A 22,672-nucleotide genomic window follows, 5' to 3' on the forward strand; every position below is an offset into this window, starting at 1 on the left:
CAGTTTTTGTTAATTCTTAATCTGCTGAGGGGGTTGTGTGGCCCTCCATCTTCATGACACATTGCCTTTAATACTTGTTTGCATACGTAAAGTTGGTTATATTCATTAAAATAGATAAAAAATATTGCCAAGTCATGATTTGATATACAATAAACAAGCCGTGCACAAAAGATCTAAAAGTGTAGAGCATGCAATACCCATGTGAGACTGAATACTCTACTCAACAGAGTTAAAATTGTCCTTTTATATTTTTAGGGTGTGACAATTCCCAGCCAAAGGCGCTATGTATATTACTACAGCTACTTGTTAAAAAATAATTTGGATTACCGACCAGTGGCACTGCTGTTTCACAAGATGATGTTTGAAACTGTTCCAATGTTCAGCGGAGGAACTTGCAGTAAGTATGACCTTTCCAGCATGTTTTTTCATTGCTTGAATTACACCTACGTTACCATTTTCTGGCTATAAGCATTCTTGCAATTTTTCTGGGAATGTTACTGTGGCAGAGGACACCCACATGAATTTAAAGCATGTCTGATCTACTAGAATAATATTGGGCGAAAGCAAATTTGACTTTCTTGTGTATTTGACATGAGTGGGTTTTTCAACTTATATTGGTTTTAATATCTGCTTAAAGGAGTTGTCAAGGAATACATTTTATTTTTATTTTAACCTAATGGGACATGTACATTTACTTTTCAAATATAATGTCTGTTTATATGTGGCAGCGTTACATGCTTATAATTCGCGGTCACGTGACCGCAACTGGAGTACATTTTTTATTTCCTGTGACGTTCCGTGTCTTTGCTCAGGCAGCACTTCCGGCTGAACAAATGCACAGCACGTCAACTATATTTACAGACAGTGGGCCGGGCGGATGTTTCATGAGCTCTTCAGAGCTCTGCCTGTGGTTCCACTGCCTGTAAACACAGTTGATGACACGCCGTGCTTCTGTTCAGTCGGAAGTGCTGGCTAAGCAAAGACACGGAGCGTCATCCATCATAGTACACGCCCTCTCCTCCTATCTCGTCATCCACGCCTCCTCCTCACACTTCAAAGAACGACCGTAACATGGCAGAGAAAGAGGAGGTGGCGTGGACGACGAGACAGGTGGAGGAGGGGGCGTGTACTATGATCAACTGTGTAAAATCAGTCCCACATCTCTGATTGTAAAATACATCACATTGGATCAAGGAAGTTTACATACAGCAAGTCAAGTAATGAGAACATACAGAACATTCCAGGAATATAATATGACATAAACAATGGCACTTAAACTGGTTTACTTTGACATATGTAAGACTATTATAATAAAAGGACAAAAAACAAGAACAGAAATAAAAGAAAACCAAACAGCCTAGGACCTGTGTCACCCACGAGCATCTAATAAATCGGGCACCGCAAGTTCAAGGAGATACATAATAATAATGCGGGTCACTTATGTTATTATCTCACAGTATCTGGTGAAACAGCAGAGGGGTTGACTGTCACAGGGGAGTTGTTCCAAGTATCCCAAACTCTAGAAAACATAGTACTACAACCACGATTCAGAAATACAACCTTCTCGAAAGGTATTACAGAACTTACCAATCCCTTCTAATGACCAATGGATGGAAGTCGATCATTCATCCAATGTTGTGCTATAGTTTTTCGTGCTAGAAACAGAGTTTCTCTCAAAAAAATTCTAGTATGGTGATTCCATGTCTCCCCAGCCAGTATACCTATCAGTGGGAAGGAAGAGATTGTTACGTTATTTCTCAAGTGATGGAATTGGGTTTGTAAAATATGACGAATCTGCAGATACCTATGAAAATGGGTACGTGGTATGTCATACTTAGTCTGCAACTGAGTGAAATTAGGACATTATCCTCCTATAGGTCCCCCATAGTTCCAATAGCTGGAGATCACCGTGGTGGCATTAAAGGAAAGTAAGAAGCATTGTTTCGTAAAGCCATTTCAGACACAATATCATTGTAACCCAGCTGCTTTTTCGCTTGTCCCCAAACCACACGAGCCAGCTTGTGTAAGGGCAAGGGTTTAATATAGGCAGGGAGAGAATTTACTTCAAGGGAGACGAGCAAACATTGACGGCAAAACATTTTTACTTACCGGTAGGGCTGTTAGTTGTTTAAAGTTGTTAGTTGTATGTTTTATTTGTGGTTTTTTCAACAAAATCGACCTATATTAACAGGCTTTTTCCCCATGGTTTTTGTAGTGTGGTACTAGGACGCCTGCCCCACTTCTGCACCATTTACAAGAGCTGTTACAGATTTCAGACTCCTGGCAACAGGGGAGAGGGACCCTGTGTTAAAGGGAATGTGTTGCCAGAAAAACATGTTTTTTTTTAAAAAATTAAACATTTAGTGTGTGGGTGATTAAACATTGTTCAAATTTTTTTTATTTTTTTCACGAGTCAGGAAATATTATAAATTAATTCTAATTTATAATACTACCCATTTTTGGTCACTAGATGGAGCTATTCCCAAAATTGCAGCATTGCAACATTGGGTTAAAAGCCCTCGCTCTAGTGAGCTCTCAGCATCCCCCCCTCCTTTATCCTGGCTAGTGCCGGGATAAACGAGGGGTTTGAACGGTGTAACCTCCTACACTGTGTGTCGCCATTTTTTGAGCTAACACACAGTGTAGTAGGTTTACATACAGTAGTAAACACACACAAACACGAACATACATTGAAATCTCTTACCTGCTCCTGCCGCCGCGGCTCCCTCCGGCCCGTCCGCTCCGTTTGCTGCCGCTGGTCCAAGTGCACAAATCCGGAAGCCGCGACCGGAAGTAGTAATATTACTGTCCGGCCGCGACTTCCGGTCCACAGGAAAATGGCGGCGGACGGCGCCAATTTCGAATTGGACTGTGTGGGAGCGGCGCATGCGCAGTTCCCACACAGACGCCGTACACTGAAGTCAATGGGACGGGAGCCGTTCGCAGTCCCTATGGGACTGTGGCTGCCGTATTCCATGTCTGTATGTGTCGTTAATCGACACAGACAGAAATGGAACAAAAAATGGCAGCCCCCATAGGGAAGAAAAAGTGTAAAAATAAGAAAAAGTAAAACACAAACACACAAATAAATATAAACGTTTTTAATAAAGCACTAACATCTTGAACATATGAAAATTTTTTTGGGTGATGACACTGTTCCTTTAAATATTCATCAACCTTTTCAGAAAGTGCAGCTCATATCACTTTCTTTTACTTTGTTGCAGAGCAATGAATTGTGAAATATTTATCACAGTCTTAGATGCTTAGAAATTGCAGTTTGAAGACTATGGACCCTTTCTGTACTATTGTCCCAATTTTGCACATGTGGTTTTTTTCTGGCTTTTTGTGCTGTTGGTTTACCGCCTCCACCCTTCCTGTTCTGAATATCTGAGACATTTTGGTTTTGTGCACCTGAATTGTGTGACCTAACCCAGCCCTGAGCTCCGTTTCTGATTACTCATGTGTAGTGCTCATCAAGTGGTTTTCCTAAGTTTACCACTTCTCTTCTAATAATGACGCGCTTTCTATATGAAGTTATGATGGTCGGCACATTGGATTATAGAAGCACGTCATCAAATTAAAAAAAATAATAATGTAGAGGTTCTTTTGTATTCCTATTTAAGTTAATTTACCCTTTTATGATTTTTTTGCCATCTTGATTCCTTCTTCTCTGATATGGGTCCCCTAATGCAGCATGCATTTCCCATGATGCTTCTGGCCTTGCAGAGGGAGTGGAGTCTCATCACACTGCACTTGCCCTGCTCTGAGTCCTATCTAAATGCAGCAAGTGATAGATCAGTAACTGCAGAGTCTCAGTGTATTGCTATGTGAAGCAGTTTCAGCCTGTCTCCCCTGCCTCCTACTGCATATAATGCAGCTAGGCCTGTCTTCTGCTAGTTTCAGTTTTTACACAGGAGGCAGTGAGGAGTAGCATCTCCTAGAAATACACGGGGCTCTGCCCACAGTATTCATTGATCGTATAGTCAGCGTGAGTTAGGAGTTTTATAACTGCAGCTAATCGTTGTATGTGCTCACCTGTTATATCACTGCACACCTGGTCCCTTAGTGGAGAAATTATCTTTTCAGCAGCACTATAGGCATGGGGGGACGTACAGAGGAACAGGGAGGTTGGAGCTAGGTGGGTAAGGAGGGGTCTCCGTGCTGCCAGGAGGAATTCCATTGCTGGTGGTGTAATTCCGTAGTTCACAGGAAGTACTCCACACAGGGGAGACTGACCACCTGTCTACACATGAGAGCATGGGCTATTCTGGTGGTCAGACTGACATTACATGACACAGATGCCCCTAATGAAATATGTCCAAACGTTTTATTTTTATTTTTGCCGGTGTGCTTATTTGATAAAAAAAAAAATTATAAATAGGTTCTTTCTACCCAGCTGTTAATGCTATTTACACTTTATCATTCAGGATATCCAACTCTTGGTCCATTTAGATTTTTTTTTTTAGCAACTTGCCCATGACCCTGTCCTGAGGCGGCATTGAGAAAAGTTTGCAGTATTGCGTGTGGGTTTCTCTAAGCAGATAAGCAAAAACCTCACTTGGTACTGTAATCTTCACTCAGCGGTTTTATTTGTTGCGTCAACACGTGTAAAGATCATACAGGGTATTCTTGCTCAAGCCCGGATGCATTGATCTCTCCAGTGCAGGGGAGAATAAGTGGAGTAGTTGGCCATAGCAACCAATCGTTTTTAATTTCTAAATTAATTTTCCGGTGTCCATAGTAACTGAGAGATGGCTTCTGATTGGTTGCTATTGGGAACTACTGCGCCTCTTTTTCTTTGCACATCTTTTTTATAAATTCATATGCAGTGACCCATCTGCTGAGCAAGTTTTCCAGAAGATCAAACACATCGGACTATCATGCGTGCTGGTAAAAGTTTAATCCCTGCTTAGTTAGTACAGTATGTGTGAATGGAAATATCACCTTGGTACTGCGCTCATCCGGGAAATTGAAAGGAGACTGTCCGTATCACGATGTACTGAAATACATTAGTTTTGCAGTATATCATGCAAGCGATCCAACGAGCGCTGGTTCAAGTCTCCTTAGGTGGATTAATGTTAAAAACCCCTTTCCCATTTTTCCCCTAAAGTAATGTTAAGCAATACAAAAGTTAACATAACTGGTATCGCTGCGTCCATAGAAGTTTGAACTATCACAATATAGCGTTGTTTAACCCACTCGGTGAACGCCGTAAAAAATAAATAAAACCCGCAAATTGCTGTTTTTTTTTGGTCACCTTAGCTCTCCAAAAAATGAAATAAAAAGTGATCAAAAAGTCGCATACACCCCAAAACAGTATCTGTGTGAACTACAGCTCGCCTCGCAAAAATTAAGCCCTCACATCACTAAATAGACGGAAAAATAAAAAAGCTAAGTCTCTCAGAACATGGCGACACATGTTTTAGCAAATTTTTTTTTTTCTTTTAAAAGTGTTAAAACATAAAACAAAACATATAAATTTGGTATCACCGTAATTGTATCAACCTGTAGAATAAGGTGCACGTGTAGTTTTTACGGTCTGATGGATGAAGTAAAAACAAAACCGTTCATAAATGGCATAATCGCTGTTTATTTCCCATTTCACCCCACAAATGTTTTTTTTCCCAGTACATTATACGGTACAATAAATGGTGCCAATACAAACTAAAACTTGTCCCACAAAAAACAAGCCCTTATATGGCAATGTTGACGAAACAACAGGGGTTATGGCATGTGGTAGGCGGGGAGGGAAAAACGAAAATGAAAAACTCAAATTGGCCGTGTCTCCATGGTTTAAAGATGACTTGTGTGTGGCTTTTTTGAGTCGTAAGACGTTATTTTCCTTCTGTTTTATTTTTACTTTTACTCTTGTCCTTCTGTAGATCCCCAGTTTGTCATCTATCAGCTGAAGGTTAAGATATTTACGTCCTCCACAGGACCTACAAGACGTGAGGAGAAGTACATGTATTTTGATTTCCCGCAGCCTCTTCCTGTTTGTGGGGACATAAAGGTTGAATTTTTCCACAAACAGAACAAGATGATGAAAAAGGTTTGTGACTCGGTTCTTCAGCTTCTTTATAATTCTCAAACTCTACAGAGTTGACAAAGGGAACCCCCTCTTACATTTATGTGCCCTTATTGGGCATATGGATAGTAATGTCGGAGAATCTGATTTGTCATATTGACTGTTAGTTGAATGTCTTCACATTCTTTCAGCCCTATAAGAATTCCTGAGTAGACTGTTACCATCCAGGTTTGTTTGTTACGCTTTAGTACACCTTTCTCATTAGGATGCCAGATAAATGGGGACCGTACTGCCAGACCCTTTGCTCTTATGGAAAAGCTTTCTGAGCATGCTCTTGCCTTGTTCTTGGCGACTGCCTGGGATTGAGCATCTCTATGTTGACTCCTGCTAGAAAGCCTGCACTCACTGCATTTTTTTCTCTCTCCTTATTGAGCCCATTTATAAAACTAAATTCCAGAAAATGGGCTTAATATGAATTATAAAGATGCAGTTGGTGTGCACCATATTTATGGAAGACTACGGTTTAACCTTTAGTTGCCACATCTTTTTGTTCATTTTGCAAACACAAAAACCTGAATTATAAAATAAATCATAACATGCACCCATATTCTATATATTTTCTGACAGTATACATCTGGCACGTTGTGGAAATGTCACCCAGCACTTTACACATGGATGACGACATGCAATTTTGCATGAAAGCGTAATGTTGCGTAAAAAAATACATGACAATTCATGTTTATGACTAAAAGTCTGACCCAAGCAGAGCCTGAGATGCACATCACCTCCTAAATATAAACTACAGGATGTGCTAACTTCATACTTACCACTTATCTTTGTCTACATGCACATATCTTCACGGAAAACTCAAAACTTAATGGGCTAAAAATCTCAGAAATCGACATGGGCGTCACGGAGTCGACAAATGGCCTTATTAGGTGCAGGGGGTGATTACATTTGCAACTGCTCTTCTTGCTCCTGACGGAGCACATGGAAGGCTGTACAGGGAGAGAGTTGACCGTAGCAAGCTGTAGTCTTTCTTCCTGCTCTCGTTTGCAGCCCCCTCCCTTACAGAAAGATAAAACCAATAAGTAAGTCTTTCATGCTGATCCCTGTCTTCAAACGAGTGCTTTACCCCAAATATTGCACCTAGAAAGCTCCAGGTTCTGGGCTTTAATAGGATACCAAGATCTAAGCTCTAGCCCTGGAGCAAGCCTTTAAAGTCATGGCGTATTATATAAGTACTTAACAGTGAAGGGGTTTAAAAGAATCTGTCACGAAGGTGCACACTGAAATAATGAAGCATGGATCTCAATGGCTCGTGCTCCCGCTAAAACAAAAAAATTTGTAACATTAGGGCTTGCGCGCGCTACGATTTGGGAAATACTACGGCACCTTTATAATGGTATCATTTGGCTATAGAGGAAGAATTTAGTGTACTGTGAGTTGTAGCAAATTTTGTATGTAGTGTAATACATCTTAAAAAATTTGGCACAAATTGTTCTAAAATGCTCAATTTGCTCTTCATTTGAAGTGGTTTTTTTTTGTTTTTGTTTTTTACAACACCTATGTGCCCTTGAATATATAATATAGAACGCTTCTGAATTTGACTAGTATTTATTTCAGCCTTGTATTTTAATGACAGAATCCAGCCAGTACTACTCAATTGGGTACATTGATGTGTTGTAATGCGAGAATCCATATGTAGATTGCATTATTTAGATTATTTCGTAGTATTTTTCATCCCTTCAATTAACATGGAGTTTTTTGTTAAGCTATTGTTTTACCCGATTTAGTTGTTTAGATGGTTGGCCTGTGGCTCTCCAGTTAAGTAACTGCAAAGCCCAGCATTCCCTGACAGCATACGACTTCCCAACAGCTGAAAGCCGCATGTTGCAGACCACTGGCCTTTGGAATAACTAGTAGACTTAAGTTTTGTCTTGTTGATCACATAATGTGAATCAAGCCACCTGTAAACCTAAGGCCGGCCGCGGAATGTCACTTGCGGGCCGCCCGCGAATTGAGGGCCGTACACATGGCCGTGTGCATTAATTTCTATGAGCCTGGACCGCAAAATACGACCATAATAAGACATGTCCTATCTTTTTGCGGTCCAGGCTCCTGGGCAATGCATGGACCATAAAAACCACATAAAAATGGGTCTGCAATTCACCCGCAGATTTGCGGGTGAATTGCTGCTGCAAAAACACGTTTGTGTGCATGGGGCCTAATTGATGGCGTAAATTACATTTGCTTAGGCCTCATGCACACGACCGTAAAAACTCCCGTTATTACGGGTCGTATTTACGACCCGTAATAACGGGCTCATAGACTTCTATTGGCGACGGGTGCCTTCCCGTTTTCTCACGGGAAGGTGCCCGTGCCGTTGAAAAAGATAGAACATGTCCTATTTCAGGCCGTAATAACTGCACGGACAGTCCATAGAAGTCTATGGAGCTCTCGTAATGACGGGTGGCTACATGTGTGCACCCGTCATTACGGCAGCGTTGCTAAGCGACGTCAGTAAATAGTCACTGTCCAGGGAGCTGAAAGAGTTAACTGATCGGCAGTAACTCTTTCAGCACCCTGGACAGTGACTACCGATCAGTATAAACCTGTAAAAAATAAAAGACTTTCATACTTACCGACAACTTCCTGCTTCCTCCAGTCCGGTCTCCCGCCCGTTGCCTTGGTGACGCGTCCCTCTCGACATCTGTCCCGACGTCCTGGATGACGTTTCAGGCCATGTGACCGCTGCAGCCAATCACAGGTCAATCACAGGCTGCAGCGGTCACATGGACTGCCGCGTCATCCAGGGATGTCGGGCTGGATGTGAAGAGAGGGACGCGTCACCAAGACAACGGCCGGGTAAGTATGAATTTCTTTAACTTTTATTACAGAAAGGGCTGTCCCTTCTCTCTATCCTGCACTGATAGAGAGAAGGGGCTGCCGATTAGTGCAGTGCTATTTTGCCGCCAAAAACGTGCCCGTAAATACGGGTGGAATACGGGTGACACCGGACCCATATTTACGGGCACGGGTTCGTAAATACTGGTGCAAAACGGGTGGAATACGTGTGACACCGGACCCGTATTTACGGGTGGAAAAAAATACGGTCGTGTGCATGAAGCCTTATCAGTTATATTTGGTCCTCCACAACCTAAAAACCGGATTAAAAATGTACATGCCACCTGCTTAAGGGCCTTTGACACCGGCTGACAGTCAGCCGCAGCAGTGAGTGCGGATCAACGAGACATCACCACAAGTCTGGCAGCTGAAACCATTGCTGATCAGCTGTTACCCCCAGTGAAAGCTGCAGCGGCCACTACATGTGAAATGTTGTATTACATGGTGATATGTAATAAACGATTAGTCCTTCAGAGCAGAAGCCACTGCAGTGGTACTCCGCTATGGCTAATGAAGCGTGGTCCCAATGAGGGAACTCTCCCATGATGTCTGTTTTCTCTACTAAGCCATATGGACAAGTGGTTCTAATTGGATAACTCCTTTTCAACTCTCTTGTGATCTAGTTTTGGCAAACATCTGGATTGGAAATACAGCTACATATACGGGCATGTTAACAAGCGACATACTTTGGACATGCAAGTTCAAATCGGGCAATGGAAATAAAAAATTTGATTCTGTAATACCACATGGTAGTCTAAATATACTGTTGAATATACAGAACTGCAGGAAAGCCGAGACTAGAAACCAGTTATTTTTTTTATTAGTTGTCTTTGCAGTAAGAGGAATGAGTATTGATTGTGTGCTTTAAAGACATAGTGGCCGTTTGAAGGACTTGGGCTTTTAGTGCGTGTTATCCTTCGATTTACTGTTGTATGTATTATTACTACTGGTGTGGAAGGCCTGGAATTCTGGGCTTTGACAACCTCACTATTTTCATATAGGATATATTATCCCTAAAAGGGGAGGGAAATCTTAATTTTTTTTGTGGGTTGCATTGTAGATCAAATGAATAAGATCTGTAAGAATAAAAAAGCGAAAAGAAATTAAGTCCGTGTGTCATTTTTTTCCAGTGCCTTTAATCAGACACGTTTTAATTGAAGAGATCTATTATAGTCTTGGAGAAAGCTGTTAGAATATGCAGTCTTTATGATTCCGACAACAAATTGTCTTGGTTATGGGCTCCAATAGCCATGACCGGTCCAATTCCAAATGGACCCTGACAGATGCCATTGACTTTTAATGGGGCCCATCAGGTTTCCGTCAGACTTAGGCTGAGTTCACACAGAGTTCTTTGCAGGCAGAAAGTTCTGCCTCAGAATTCCGTTTGGAATTTTGATCTGTCTACACGCCGTTTGCCCTGTTTTTCGCTGCGTTTTTTGCTCGAAATCAATGGGAGGCATTTACGGCCGTTTTTTTACGCAGGTTCGTAGTCCAAAAAAAATGTCAAAAAGCTCAGTGTGAACTGGGCCTAAGGTTACATGCACACAATGCATATTTTGCTGCGGAAAATATCCAGCAAAATCGCAGGAAACACGAAGAAATTTGCAGGTGCATTTTCGGTGCGGTTTTTACGTTTTGATGCACCAAAATCTGCATGAAAACGCACAGAAAAACGCGATTTTCCTCTGCACTAGGCAGATAGAATTCGCAAGCGGTAACGCAAGATAAATTGACATGCTGTGGATTCTAAAAAACACAACGCGGGTCAATTTCCACCCCGAAAAATACAGCAGTGTGTACATGAGATTTCCTGGAATCTCATTGACTATGCTGGTACTGTATTACTCTGTGGATTTGCCGCACGCAAATCCACACGACAAAACCGCACATAATACGCATCGTGTGCATGGATCCTAAAGCAGACTACACGATTCTTGCTAGTAGTGGTTCAGAACACACTAGACCAAGGTAGGTGCACGAATAGGGTCCCAACCCAATCGTATATCAAAGAAGTATTCGGCACACAAGTTAGATGTTTTGAAAATTCTTGAATTTTATTTATCAGTAGTAGTTGAGAGGCCTAGTGCGTGCGACGTTTCGGTCGTAACAAGACCTTCATCAGACAATAATGAGGCAAATTATATTGCAAATAAATATATTCGCATACAAATTCATATATGTCGTATACCATAATCTAAAATAAAGGGAGAAAAAAAAAAAAATATATAATATATATATATATATATATAAAGAAAATTAAAATAAGAACAGTATCTATAACATGTGCGCAGGCATATGTACATAAAGGTAATAAATCATTTAGAGTTGCATAATACACATCATTCGATAGGTAATACAAGGATATATTATACAATATATGTACATAGGGAGAAGACATCCTAACATAGGAGACATAGGAGACAATGTCAAGGATTTAAGCAAAAGTACAGTAGGATTTCTAGTAGAACCTGTGCTAGATATCGGCATTGTCTCCTATGTTAGGATGTCTTCTCCCTATGTACATATATTGTATAATATATCCTTGTATTACCTATCGAATGATGTGTATTATGCAACTCTAAATGATCTATTACCTTTTTGTACATATGCCTGCGCACATGTTATAGATACTGTTCTTATTTTAATTTTCTTTATATATATTTTTCTCCCTTTATTTTAGATTATGGTATACGACATATGAATTTGTATGCTAATATATTTATTTGCAATATAATTTGCCTCAATAGCGTCTGATGAAGGTTTTGTTACGACCGAAACGTCGCACGCACTAGGCCTCTCAACTACTACTGATAAATAAATGTCAAGAATTTTCAAAACTTCTAACATGTGCCGAATACTTCTTTGATAAACGATTCTTGCTGTCAAAAATACTGAAACCCCTGACAGAAACCTAAAAAACACCAGTGTAAACAGAGCTGCATGTGATGAACCTTTGATCAGACATTGAGCGCTACTTTTCTATATACCATGGACATATAGCCTAGTATCTGACACTAAAATTCAAAACTGCACTTAGGCGTTTCAGCCATATGTAGCCCTGTGATGCTGCTGCTGCTGAAGTTTTAGGACCCTGCTATTGCTACTTGTCTAGAATTGCACCAAATTTTCCCAGAATGTAATTAGTGTTTTAATCTTTTTCTTTCTTTTAGGAAAAGATGTTTCATTTTTGGGTAAATACATTCTTTGTACCTGGTCCTGAAGAATATTCAGAGAGAGTAGCGAATGGAACATTAGTCGGCCAGCAAGAACTTGATGGGATATACAGTACCGAACGTTCAGACAACGACAAGGAATATCTCACCCTCACATTAACAAAAAATGACCTAGATAAAGCTAACAAAGACAAGGCAAACCGATACTTCTCACCAAACTTCAAAGTAAGTCTACATTTATTTCTTCGTGCATTACATTGGCTGCAATTTTTGTTATTTTATTTTTGTTCACCCAAGGGGATATCCAAATCAGACAGGCCCTTCACTTTTAGATGGTGTCTTTAAGGGTGTATTTGCACCGTGCAGTCGTATCTTGTTTGTTCGCCACCATTTAGCAAAAATGGCAGCAAAAAAGGGGTGATTATGATTAGACCATTCAAATACACTTAGTTCACCTCGACACAGCAGTATTTTGCATCAGTATTTATAAGCCATAATTAGATGGAAGAGGTGCAAATTTTTCCATTCTACTTTTCCTCTGTGTCGGTCCCACTCTTGGGTTTGACGGTCTTACAAATACTTGTACTGACCTAAATACTGCCATGTGAAAGGGGCCTTAAGGTGTTACTAGTTAGACTGCGGTTTGCTGCGTTCACTAATTTCTATGCCTTTTATTTCAGGTGAAGCTATTTTTCACAAAAACAGTAGAAGAATCTTCAAATTCAGAGGCTAGCAGCTCCACTTCTGTGACACCAGATGTTAGTGACAATGAACCTGATCATTACCGATATTCTGACACCACTGACTCTGACCCAGAGAATGAACCTTTTGATGACGAGCCGATTACACAGATTACGAAAGTCTGATTTTTTTTTTTTTTTTTTTTAATCGAGGGAGTTAAAACCACAGAAAAGACAAACTTGAATAAACTGAAAAGGACCTTTTTAAATGGCATTGTCAGCCTACCATAGGAGCAATTATTTTTCTTTCCTTGACCAATATTGTTTTGCCCCACAGGGTTTTTGGCACTGCTGTCCAGTGAAATAAAGAAAAAAACAAAACATAAAAATGTAAGAGAAGGTTACGTAGCATTGTTATGTAAATATCCTTTTCGTGTCAAAAGGACGTTGAAATCTTAAAATTAGGATAATAAAGATGGCACTTTCCCATTTTATTCCAGCTTTTTTTTGTTTGTTTTTTTCCCCCCTCCCCCTCTTCTTTTTTTTTTTTTTTTTTTTTAAGTGGAGCTGTGTATGCTTAGTTTTTATTCCGGTTTTTTTTCTCCTCTTTCCCCTTTTACCAACTGAAGTTAATTGTGTGCTTTGTGAAAATACAAGGTTCACCTCCTGCCTCTTCACAGCCATTGTGGCAACAGATAACGTTTTTATTCAGCTAAGAGATGTTCGAGGGTTACTTTGTTGTACGTATGTATTAAATGCGGTGGATAGTGAATATTTTAAACTGAATCTACTTCCAGCTTGATTCGTGTACCATCTCAAACTATTACATGCTCCTTTGTTTAGCGCGCTGCAGTAAATCCTGAACATATAAGGAATTGTCCACTGTCGCTGCTTATTGTTTGTGCTTTTGTTTTTTTGTTTTTTATATATATATACATATATATATATATATTGTTTTTTTTTTTGTTTTTTTATATTAAAGCATAATGGTGCTAGAAAAGGCAGCTATAGGGATCGGTTCCTTAAAGAGGTACAGGATTGAACCATCCAAATCTTCACAAGCAGACCCACACCAAGTTCTAAAGCCAACAGGGTCACGTATAAAAGTTAACAGAGCTGCAATGTTTCATCCGTACAGATGTAAGGACTAGTTGTAAATAGTGAAATGTATCTGATTATTTGAGGAAAAGGAATACCCAGAGTTAACTCCTAGTGCACTTTCCTTCACTTAAGACTGCCACATTGATGGTTTTCATCCCTTGTATTTATTAAGGCCAGTGCTAACATCTTAAGATCATAACATCTGGGTGCCAGGAGAATCTCAGTGCAGTAGATAAGTTTGCTTTAGAGCGATTCTGGTCGGTCATCGTTGGGCTGTAATCAGTGTTTTGCTGCGTTTTTTGTTGGTGTTTTTCACAGTTTTTTGTTTTTTTTGAAACTCCAACACTGACCATATGTTAAAGTCTATAGTGCATTATTGAAAATGCATGCAAAGCGTTTGTTTGAGCCATTTTCGGGGTCAGTGGCGGTTGAGCAGTGCAGCTTGATCTGGCTATACAGTGTTTTTTTGCTTTTTACCCATAGGCTTTGAAAAATGCCAGAAAAAAAAACACATGATTTAAAATGTTTCAAAATAAATAAAGACAAACGCTTGTAAAAGATCCCATGAAAAATGCTCAAAATCAATTGCGTTTTTTTACAAGCGTTTAGAAACCTTGAAAAAAATAGTGTGCAGGAGGCCTTGATGGCTTTTCCAATCACATACCTGCTGTGAATGCTTCAAGTGCTGCCTGCAAACCTCTGTTTATATTGGACGAGGACATGAGGGGAAAATGTAAAACCATTCTAAGGCTTTATTCAGACGAACGTAAAATACGCGCGTGCAACGCGCGTGATTGTCACGTGCGTTGCCCGTAGCTATATTTGTCAATGGGGCCGTGCAAACATGGCAGCGTTTTTTGCGCAGCGTTGCTCCGTTGCCAAAAACTCACGACATGTCCGTTGATTCAGCGTTTTCAGCGCATCACGCACCCATTGAAGTCAATGGGTGCGTGAAAACCACGCATGTCGCACGGAAGCACTTCCGCGCGAACTGCGTGTTTGCGCAACAGCTGTCAAAAGGATGAATGTAAACAGAAAAGCACCACTTGCTTTTCTGTTTCCGAACATCCAAACGGAGTGTCTTTACGATTAGCGAACCGCGACAACCGAAGCTAACTTCACCGGGTTCGGCCAAACTCGTTTTGGCCGAACCCGGCAAATAAATTTCCGGTCCGCGACGTCGGGAGACATTCACTGTGCATGGTGCTGAAAGAGTTAAACTGTTTCAGCACCATGGACAGTGACTTGCGATCCCAAAATACATGAACCTGTAAAAAAAAACGAAGTTCTAACTTCCCGATTACTCCTGTCTCCTTCCTGCAGTCTGACCTCCCGGGGTGACACTTCAGTTCAAGTGACAGCTCCAGCCAATCACAGGCCAAGCACAGGCTGCAGCGGTCACTTGGACTGCCGCGTCATCCAGGGAGGTGGGGCCCGATGTCAAGAGAGGCGCGTCACCAAGGCAACGGCCGGGAAGTTCTCGGTAAGTAGGAACTTTATCTTTTTTTTTTTACAGGTTTTTCGCTGTTGTGTTCGGCATTCACTGTCGAGGGTGCTGAAAGATTTAGCTCTTTCAGCACCTTGGACAGTGACGGGCGTCGACAAGCCTCATCTCTATGATGCCGGCTGCGCGAAAATCACGCAGCCGCGCATCAGACACGGATGACACATGCAGCTGTCAAATGGTTTTTGCGCGCGCAAAACGCCGCGTTGTTTGCGCGCGCAAAAACGCAACGCTCGTGTGAATCCAGTTTAACAGTACAGGAAGTTTTGATTCTAACCGATCTATGAAAAGAAGGAACAAAAGGAAAAAAAATGATACATTTGCCTAGGTGTTCGCTGATCTACCTTTTTGACCTTACACATTCTATTACAATGAGTTTTGCAGTTTTGCACACTTTTAATGTCATTAACTGTTAGGGAATTTTACTTGAAGAATGTTTAGCTTCAATGTCTGTTTTTTTTTTTAATATACATATATATTTTTGTTTTTTATTTACATTACACATGGTTATGAAGTCAGTGTTGCTTTAAAAGTTTCAACACGGCACAGATATATAAATGTATATCTAAAATATAAAGTGTCCCAAATATTCTATGTAGTTTGCTATTACAAATATTAGATATTTTTTTTTTTTTAACTAGCAGTGTTCAGTAATTCACATATATGGCAAATGTAGCCTGGTACTCCATTTTATTAATGTTTTGTTTTTTTTGTTTTTGTTTTTTTTGGCATGCCAGGCTACAAAATATTTAAGCTTACCACAGCTGTTGGTTTTATGTTTAAAATGTTTTTAATTTTTTATTTTTTTTTCCTCAAGCTTTAAATCTACTGTTCAAATATAAATGTTGATATTTTACTAAAATAAGTACTTTTTACGGCAGCACATTTTATTCTTTTATTAAATGTACATTGTCCTAGTTAACAATGGAAGCTATCATTCAAATTAAAGTATTTGGAAATAGTTATTAAATCAGATGGTATGCCAGTCAGTAGTAGACGTGGTTTCCTGGCCAAATTGGCGTTTAGAAGTGGGCGGTAGGTTATGTACCTTGACCTTATTTTGATTTCTATATTTCATATTGGGCATTTACTAGCGCGATCAGTCTATTGTGGATACTGACGTTTGATTGAAACCTGTCCCAGCAGACCAACCATTCCTGTACATGTAAGTCTGCCTGCTCATGGCCAGCAATGGCTGCGATCCAGGCACCTCCGCATTATCTCCCTTGATTTGAGCTAATGTCTTTATGTAATTTCAGTAAGAAGTCGTTTTTATTTTTTTTATATTGCACAGTGAAGAGGAAAACACATTCATTACTGAAATTATAAATGGAGTCATTTATTTAAGTTAAAGGCATAAGGATTTGGAGGTCTGGTCAAACCACCAGTATCCATACTTTCATGTCGATCAAGTTGGTGTACTGTAACAATAGATGAAGCAATTCCGTGTTTTAATATTTCCCTCACCTGTTCCCACACAAAGTCAATTATGAATTTTTAGGAGAGACTCGTTCTGTCAGTAGAACATGCATATACAACTCAACTTTCAACTTCCTAGTATTGCCAGATGTAATTGTACTGGTTGATGTCCCATGCCACGTCCGCAGTGCTTGTTAATCTGTCGATGCTGAAGTATTCTCTAGAAGGTTTTTCTTTTTAATTGTCCCCTACCATTTAACGAAGTAACATCGGTTATGGCTATTGTAATGCACTTAACTCCTCTTTGACTCTGTTCACACTTGCCTTATGCGGTTTTCTTCAGAGGTTATAATTATTTTTTCTTGCCATCATAAATAGCGGAACTTGAAACGGGAACCTGACATGCCCTATAATATGTCAATGGGATCCATCAGGATTGGTTGGGATCTGTTTGAAAACAGATCAGACATGGCTCCATTATGAATGTAAACCATGACACTTATGTGAACATAAGCTTAGTTATGTTGTATGTATTTGAAGCCTATTTAGAGTTTTAGCCAATAGGCAGCACTTGGGTAACATGAATACGAAAGATTTAAGCTGCAGTTTGACCGACCTGTCAGATTTGTGAGGTCAAGACATTGCGCTAAATAAAACAGTCAAATTGTAGAAGATCACACTATCCGAAGGCTAGCCACAGCATTTTAATGTAGCTACGCTTAGGCTTCATCCTACTTTGGGTGTGCGCCATCACCACAACCTGCTCATTAGACACCTATGTTAAGTTGGCACCAAAAATTTTAAGATAAAAATTGGGCATCCTTTTCTGTATCTTCCATTCTGGATTGCTGTTTAGGTTGGCTAAATGTTGCTCATTTGTTGCCTTACTGACATTGCCAGGGGTGAAGACTTGGCATGGCCAAACAGATTGCACTAAGATGGGGAGTCGCCAATTATGCAGGCATGGATTCCCCCCTCCTTTCTATGAAATCCTTACCCGCTGTTAGTTTATATAGCTGTGACCAGGTCCAAAAAAATTCGGAATTGGGGCTAAGGAGTTTCTCCATCAGAAAGATTACTATTCTAATTCATTCTATTGAAAACTATATTGATGAAATGAAAACCTTAGTATAGGGATACTTGATAAATTGTAGACCTTTTTAATCTCCTACCAGCGTTCACGTTTGGCTCCCAATTTGCCTAACAACTATTTAAAATAAAACAATTATGTATTGCCATGTATGCTTGTTATTTTACAGAAAATCATAGACAAAACCTAAATAATGGGATTTTGCACTGTTTTCCCCGATCCCTTCTCCAACGCTTAAATAATCTGACTTTTTTTTTTATGGACTTTCCGTATTCTCGAAACCTCACCAATGTTTTATAGCATAGTCATCTGAAGTGGAAAACATGGCATATATATATATATATATATATATATATATATATATTTATATTCTAAAAAAACTATTATTATTTTTTTTTTTAAAAGCTGCAAACCCATAGATTTGACAAGAATTTCTGTGATTGATTTCTTCTCCCCATTTGGTTGCAGTATCTTGTTGACCAACTGGAAATTACTGCTGTTTTTTATTTAGCAATCATAGTACATGGATAATATGGCCTGTAGGCCTTGATGCTGGTATACTATTAGGGCAAGATGTTGGCTGCATGTATTTGTATCACCCTCAAAAGTTGCAGTTATTATACTTTAAGGGTATGTACAAACGTCCTATTTTCAGATGTAATTCAGGCGTTCAGACGAGGTGTAATTTTACGCGTCGCTGTCAAAAGACGGCACATAAAAAGACGCCCGCCTCAAAGAAGTGTTCGTCACTTCTTGGGACGTATTTGAAGCCGGTTTTCATTGACTCCATTGAAAAACAGCTCCAATTAACGTCCGTGTGCACATGCAAAAACGCCTGACATTCAGGAGCTGTTTTCGCCTGAAAACAGCTCTGTAATTTCAGACGTGTTTGCGTGTGAACATACCCTAAGGCCTCATGCACACGACCGTAGCCATGTGCACGGCTGTGATTTTCGGGTCGGCCGGCTGCGGACTCAGCCGCGAGCCTCACACAAATCGCGGGCCATTATGTTCAATGAGCCCGGACCGCAGAACACGGCCGTAATAAGGCATGTCCGTTCTTTCTGCGGTGCGGGCTCCCGGGCCATGCATGGACCGTAAAAACTACGGTCGTTTGCATGGCCCCATAGAAATGAATGGGGCCCAATTCTCCTGTGGATTTGTTCGTGTGCATGGGGCCTAAGCCTTTACCATGTATGTGTTCAAAATTACCAATAAGTTGAATTCTTATCCCCTAGAAATAAAAATAGTTAACAGACCTGGTGGTCAATGTGGTTCTATGTCAACAAGTGGAACAGGTGAGGGGTTTAAGTGGGGGATTTTGTCAAATTTGGCCATATGTGTGATGTCCAAGTTTAGCGTTTATCCTGCCAAATGACTTTCACAGAGAATAGACAAAGATGTGGCTCTGTATGGCCAGCACAATAGACCCACAGGCAAAGCTATGGTCCCAGGGAAAACTTCATGCAGAAAGTTGGTTTGTGTACATAACTCCTATGTGGAACAGGCCACGTTTTGTTTTTTTTTTGTTGAATTTGCAGGCAGTGTGTATACAAGCGAAAGTTGAAATCTAGCAAAATTTGTGCAATATGTCTAACGATGCCTGTGGTTGCCACAAAGTGCCTCGTTTACTTTTTTCCCCCCTATTTTTTTTCTACTTTTGTTAAATACTGTTAAACTTGTCATGCATGCAAATGGAATGGGTGGAACTGTGCACTATTAAGAGGCTTCAACTGGAGGTGGGCATATGCTGCCCTATAATCCTCCCAAATTTGAGGATTTTTTTAAAAGTTTTTTTCATTATTTCTTGTCAGTCTTTTCTCCCGGTTCAGCCTCTTCAAATATTATTGTGCTGTGCAGCAGTCGCTCTGTGTAACGCTATGCACTGAGAATATACAACAAATTACATGTACAGGATAATGCCTCATTCAAATCACATGTCCATTTGTTATTGTATGTGTGTTAACATCCCTTTATCTTAGTGTTATAAACTCCACTTAAAACCAATTAAAGTCTCATTCTTGTCACTGTGTGGGTGTTTTATTGGAGAGATGTATACCCAAACGACAAAATTTACCAGTGTATTCTAGTGCGAAATCTGTTTACAGGGCACAATGTCCCAAGTTCTTACTCCAGTTTCAAGTGTTTTTGTTGTGGTCTTAGCAGAAACAAATTAAAGATGTATAATAAAATATATACAAAATAAAGCGTATATTTAAAAACAGCCAGTACATACAACAAATGTTTTTTTTTCATTGACTTGTCAGTGTCTTTTTCTTTTAAATTTTTCTTACTATATTTAAAGATCTTTCTTTTTCCTGTTTAACGTAATTTTGGGAGAATAAGGACTGAGTTGTTTTTATGCGGAAATATAAATGACTTTCCCTCTTGGTCTGTACACTGTAGTTGATGTATAGTGTTATTTAGTGGAGATTTCTGATGGATAGATACTAATTTCATAAATGCAATTCATATTCTGCACATTAGGCTGTCTGAGGTAGGGAGTTACTTTGTTGCTGGGTGTTTATCATGAATCGCTAAGGGCTCTTGCACACGCCCGAGTGCCACTTGGGCCATTTCACGATATCCGAGTGGCACCTGATTATTTTTCTCACTTCAGTGGGTGAATTGGGTCTGAAAATGGACTCGACTCTCCGATCTGTGGGAAGATAGGACATGTTTTATCTTTCCACGGGTCTCGGGCGGCACAAACGGTTGTGTGCAAGTGCCCTAAGGCTGGGTTCACACCAAGATAAAAAGGTTTTTGTTTCTTTTCTCGCAATGTGCAGCAAAACTGCCATATTGCTGGGATTTTCCAAAAAAAATGGTTATTGACTGCAATGTGTGAATTCAGCTTAAGGTAGGTAGCAGAATCTAAATGAAGTCTGACATTAATGATATATTCATAGAATATCATACATTTTTGCTGAGTGGTATCCAATCAATGCCTGGAATGAAGTCAAAGATCCGCCTTTAAATTTTTATCATGACCCTGTGCAGACAGTTGCTATACAACCCCATTCAAGTGACTGGTGAATTGCTGTTGGTTAGATTTAATAAAAATAAAAAAAAAAAGCCGAAGGGCCTGTGGTGCCTTCATTCCTGGCAGCTGTGAGGGCATACCGGGAGCTAGAGCGAAACAATTGGATATTGATGACCTAACTATATGCCATCAATAACTGATGGGGGAAAACGTATTTGAATATGGTAAAACAGACCTGGAGTGCCATCATTCTGCATCAAAGTATTTGACAACCTATACACCGTTCAGCTATAAATTTAAAACCTCTGACCGGGTAAGTAAATAAGGATTCTCATTATGACTGCACCTGTCAAGGGGTTGGAGATACTAGGCAGCAAGTGAGGTTAGTTCTGGAAAGTCATGTGTTGGAAGTAGAAAAAATGGGCAATCAACGTTCTGAACAAAGTGACAAGGGCCAAATTGTTATGACTGGGTCAAAGCATTTCTGAAACGACAGGTCTTGAGGAGTGTTCCTAGTATGCAAAGGCTAAAACCTACTGATAGCTGTCTAAGGAAGAACTGGCAACCGGGTCGGATGCTGATGGCTATTGTCTGGTCTGATCCTGCAAAAGAGCTACGGTAGCACAAATTGCAGGAAAAAAAAGTGCATCGCAGCCTGCTGCAATTTGGGCTACGAGTGCCCATACTGACCCCTGTCCATGAATGAATCACCTGGTCTGATGAGTCACGTAAGAGATGGCAACAGGATGCGCTATGGAAAGAAAGTAAACCGTGGAGGCAGTGTGGTGCTCTGGGCAATGTTCTGGGAAACTTTGGGTCCTGGCATTCATGTGGATCTTACTTTGACAGGTGTACCCCCCTGCCTAAACATTGTCGCTGACCAAATATACCCCTTCATAGCAATGGTGTTCCTTAAAGGCAGTTGTCTCAGAATAATAATGATTTTTACTATGCAAAAATTAAGGAATGGTTTGAGAAACCTGACAAAGACTTGTGTTGATTTGGTCTCCAAGATCTTAAACTGATTGAGCATCTGGGATCTGCTGGAAAAACAAGTACGATCCACCTCGCAACTTTCAAGACTTGCGGATTCTATGCCTCGATGGGTTAGGCTAAGGGTAGTGTAAACTTTTTTTTTTTGAACTTCGTGACAAATCGCTGTCCATAGGAATGTATTAGACTAGGGCTACGCTGTGATAAATTGCTGTCCATAGGAATCTTCAGTAGCTTGAACATATCCCCAAATTGGTTCGAGACAAGGGTGTAGCTCTGAAATCCAGCATGTAGCGATTAAAAGAAAAAAAAATTGCTTGACTGGAGTGATTTTGAAGAACAATTCAAGCTACTCCATGCATTTGTATGGATAACAACGGATCACTGGGTTTTTTACTCTGTATAGGCCTAGCCGAATTCATTTCTATGGACAGCGTTTTATAACTCACTACTAAAAAAAAAAAAAAATGGTATAGGTCTAGTCCCAGCCCTTAGAGCTGTTTTGGTGGCACGATGGAGCCCTACACAATATTAGGCAGGTGGTTATAATGTTATGGCTGATATTAGTATTTTTGTTGTGTTTCTTTTCTCTCTATTATTGATGTAGAGCTTGAAGAGGCTTATCAGGATTGTATGTTTATCATGGTGCCGTAGCTTTTACAGGTCTTCGTTTCAGGTGCTAAAATGTATTAAAAGAAAGCTAACCCTTCTTGGTGCATTATTTTAACATGAGCATTTGTCTTCACTCCCTGTGTTCCTGATTTTCCTTGCCATTGATCGTAAATTATGATATTGAC

At 40.1% G+C, this 22,672-nt stretch overlaps 1 protein-coding gene across 1 annotated transcript in view; it reads left to right on the forward strand.

Moving 5' to 3' along the window:
- The window catches only part of PTEN (phosphatase and tensin homolog), a 65,507-nt gene extending 45,581 nt beyond the window's left edge, over positions 1 to 19,926 (forward strand). Inside the window, exons 6-9 of the mRNA XM_075841201.1 lie at positions 256 to 397; positions 5,883 to 6,049; positions 12,103 to 12,330; positions 12,786 to 19,926. Coding sequence (XP_075697316.1) covers positions 256 to 397; positions 5,883 to 6,049; positions 12,103 to 12,330; positions 12,786 to 12,971 — 723 coding nt within the window. The 3' untranslated portion in view covers positions 12,972 to 19,926. The remainder of the gene's footprint in view (positions 1 to 255; positions 398 to 5,882; positions 6,050 to 12,102; positions 12,331 to 12,785) is intronic.
- The last annotated feature ends 2,746 nt before the right edge of the window (positions 19,927 to 22,672 follow it).

Source organism: Rhinoderma darwinii, chromosome 11, assembly GCF_050947455.1.
Source record: "Rhinoderma darwinii isolate aRhiDar2 chromosome 11, aRhiDar2.hap1, whole genome shotgun sequence".
NCBI classification, from domain to species: domain Eukaryota; kingdom Metazoa; phylum Chordata; class Amphibia; order Anura; family Rhinodermatidae; genus Rhinoderma; species Rhinoderma darwinii.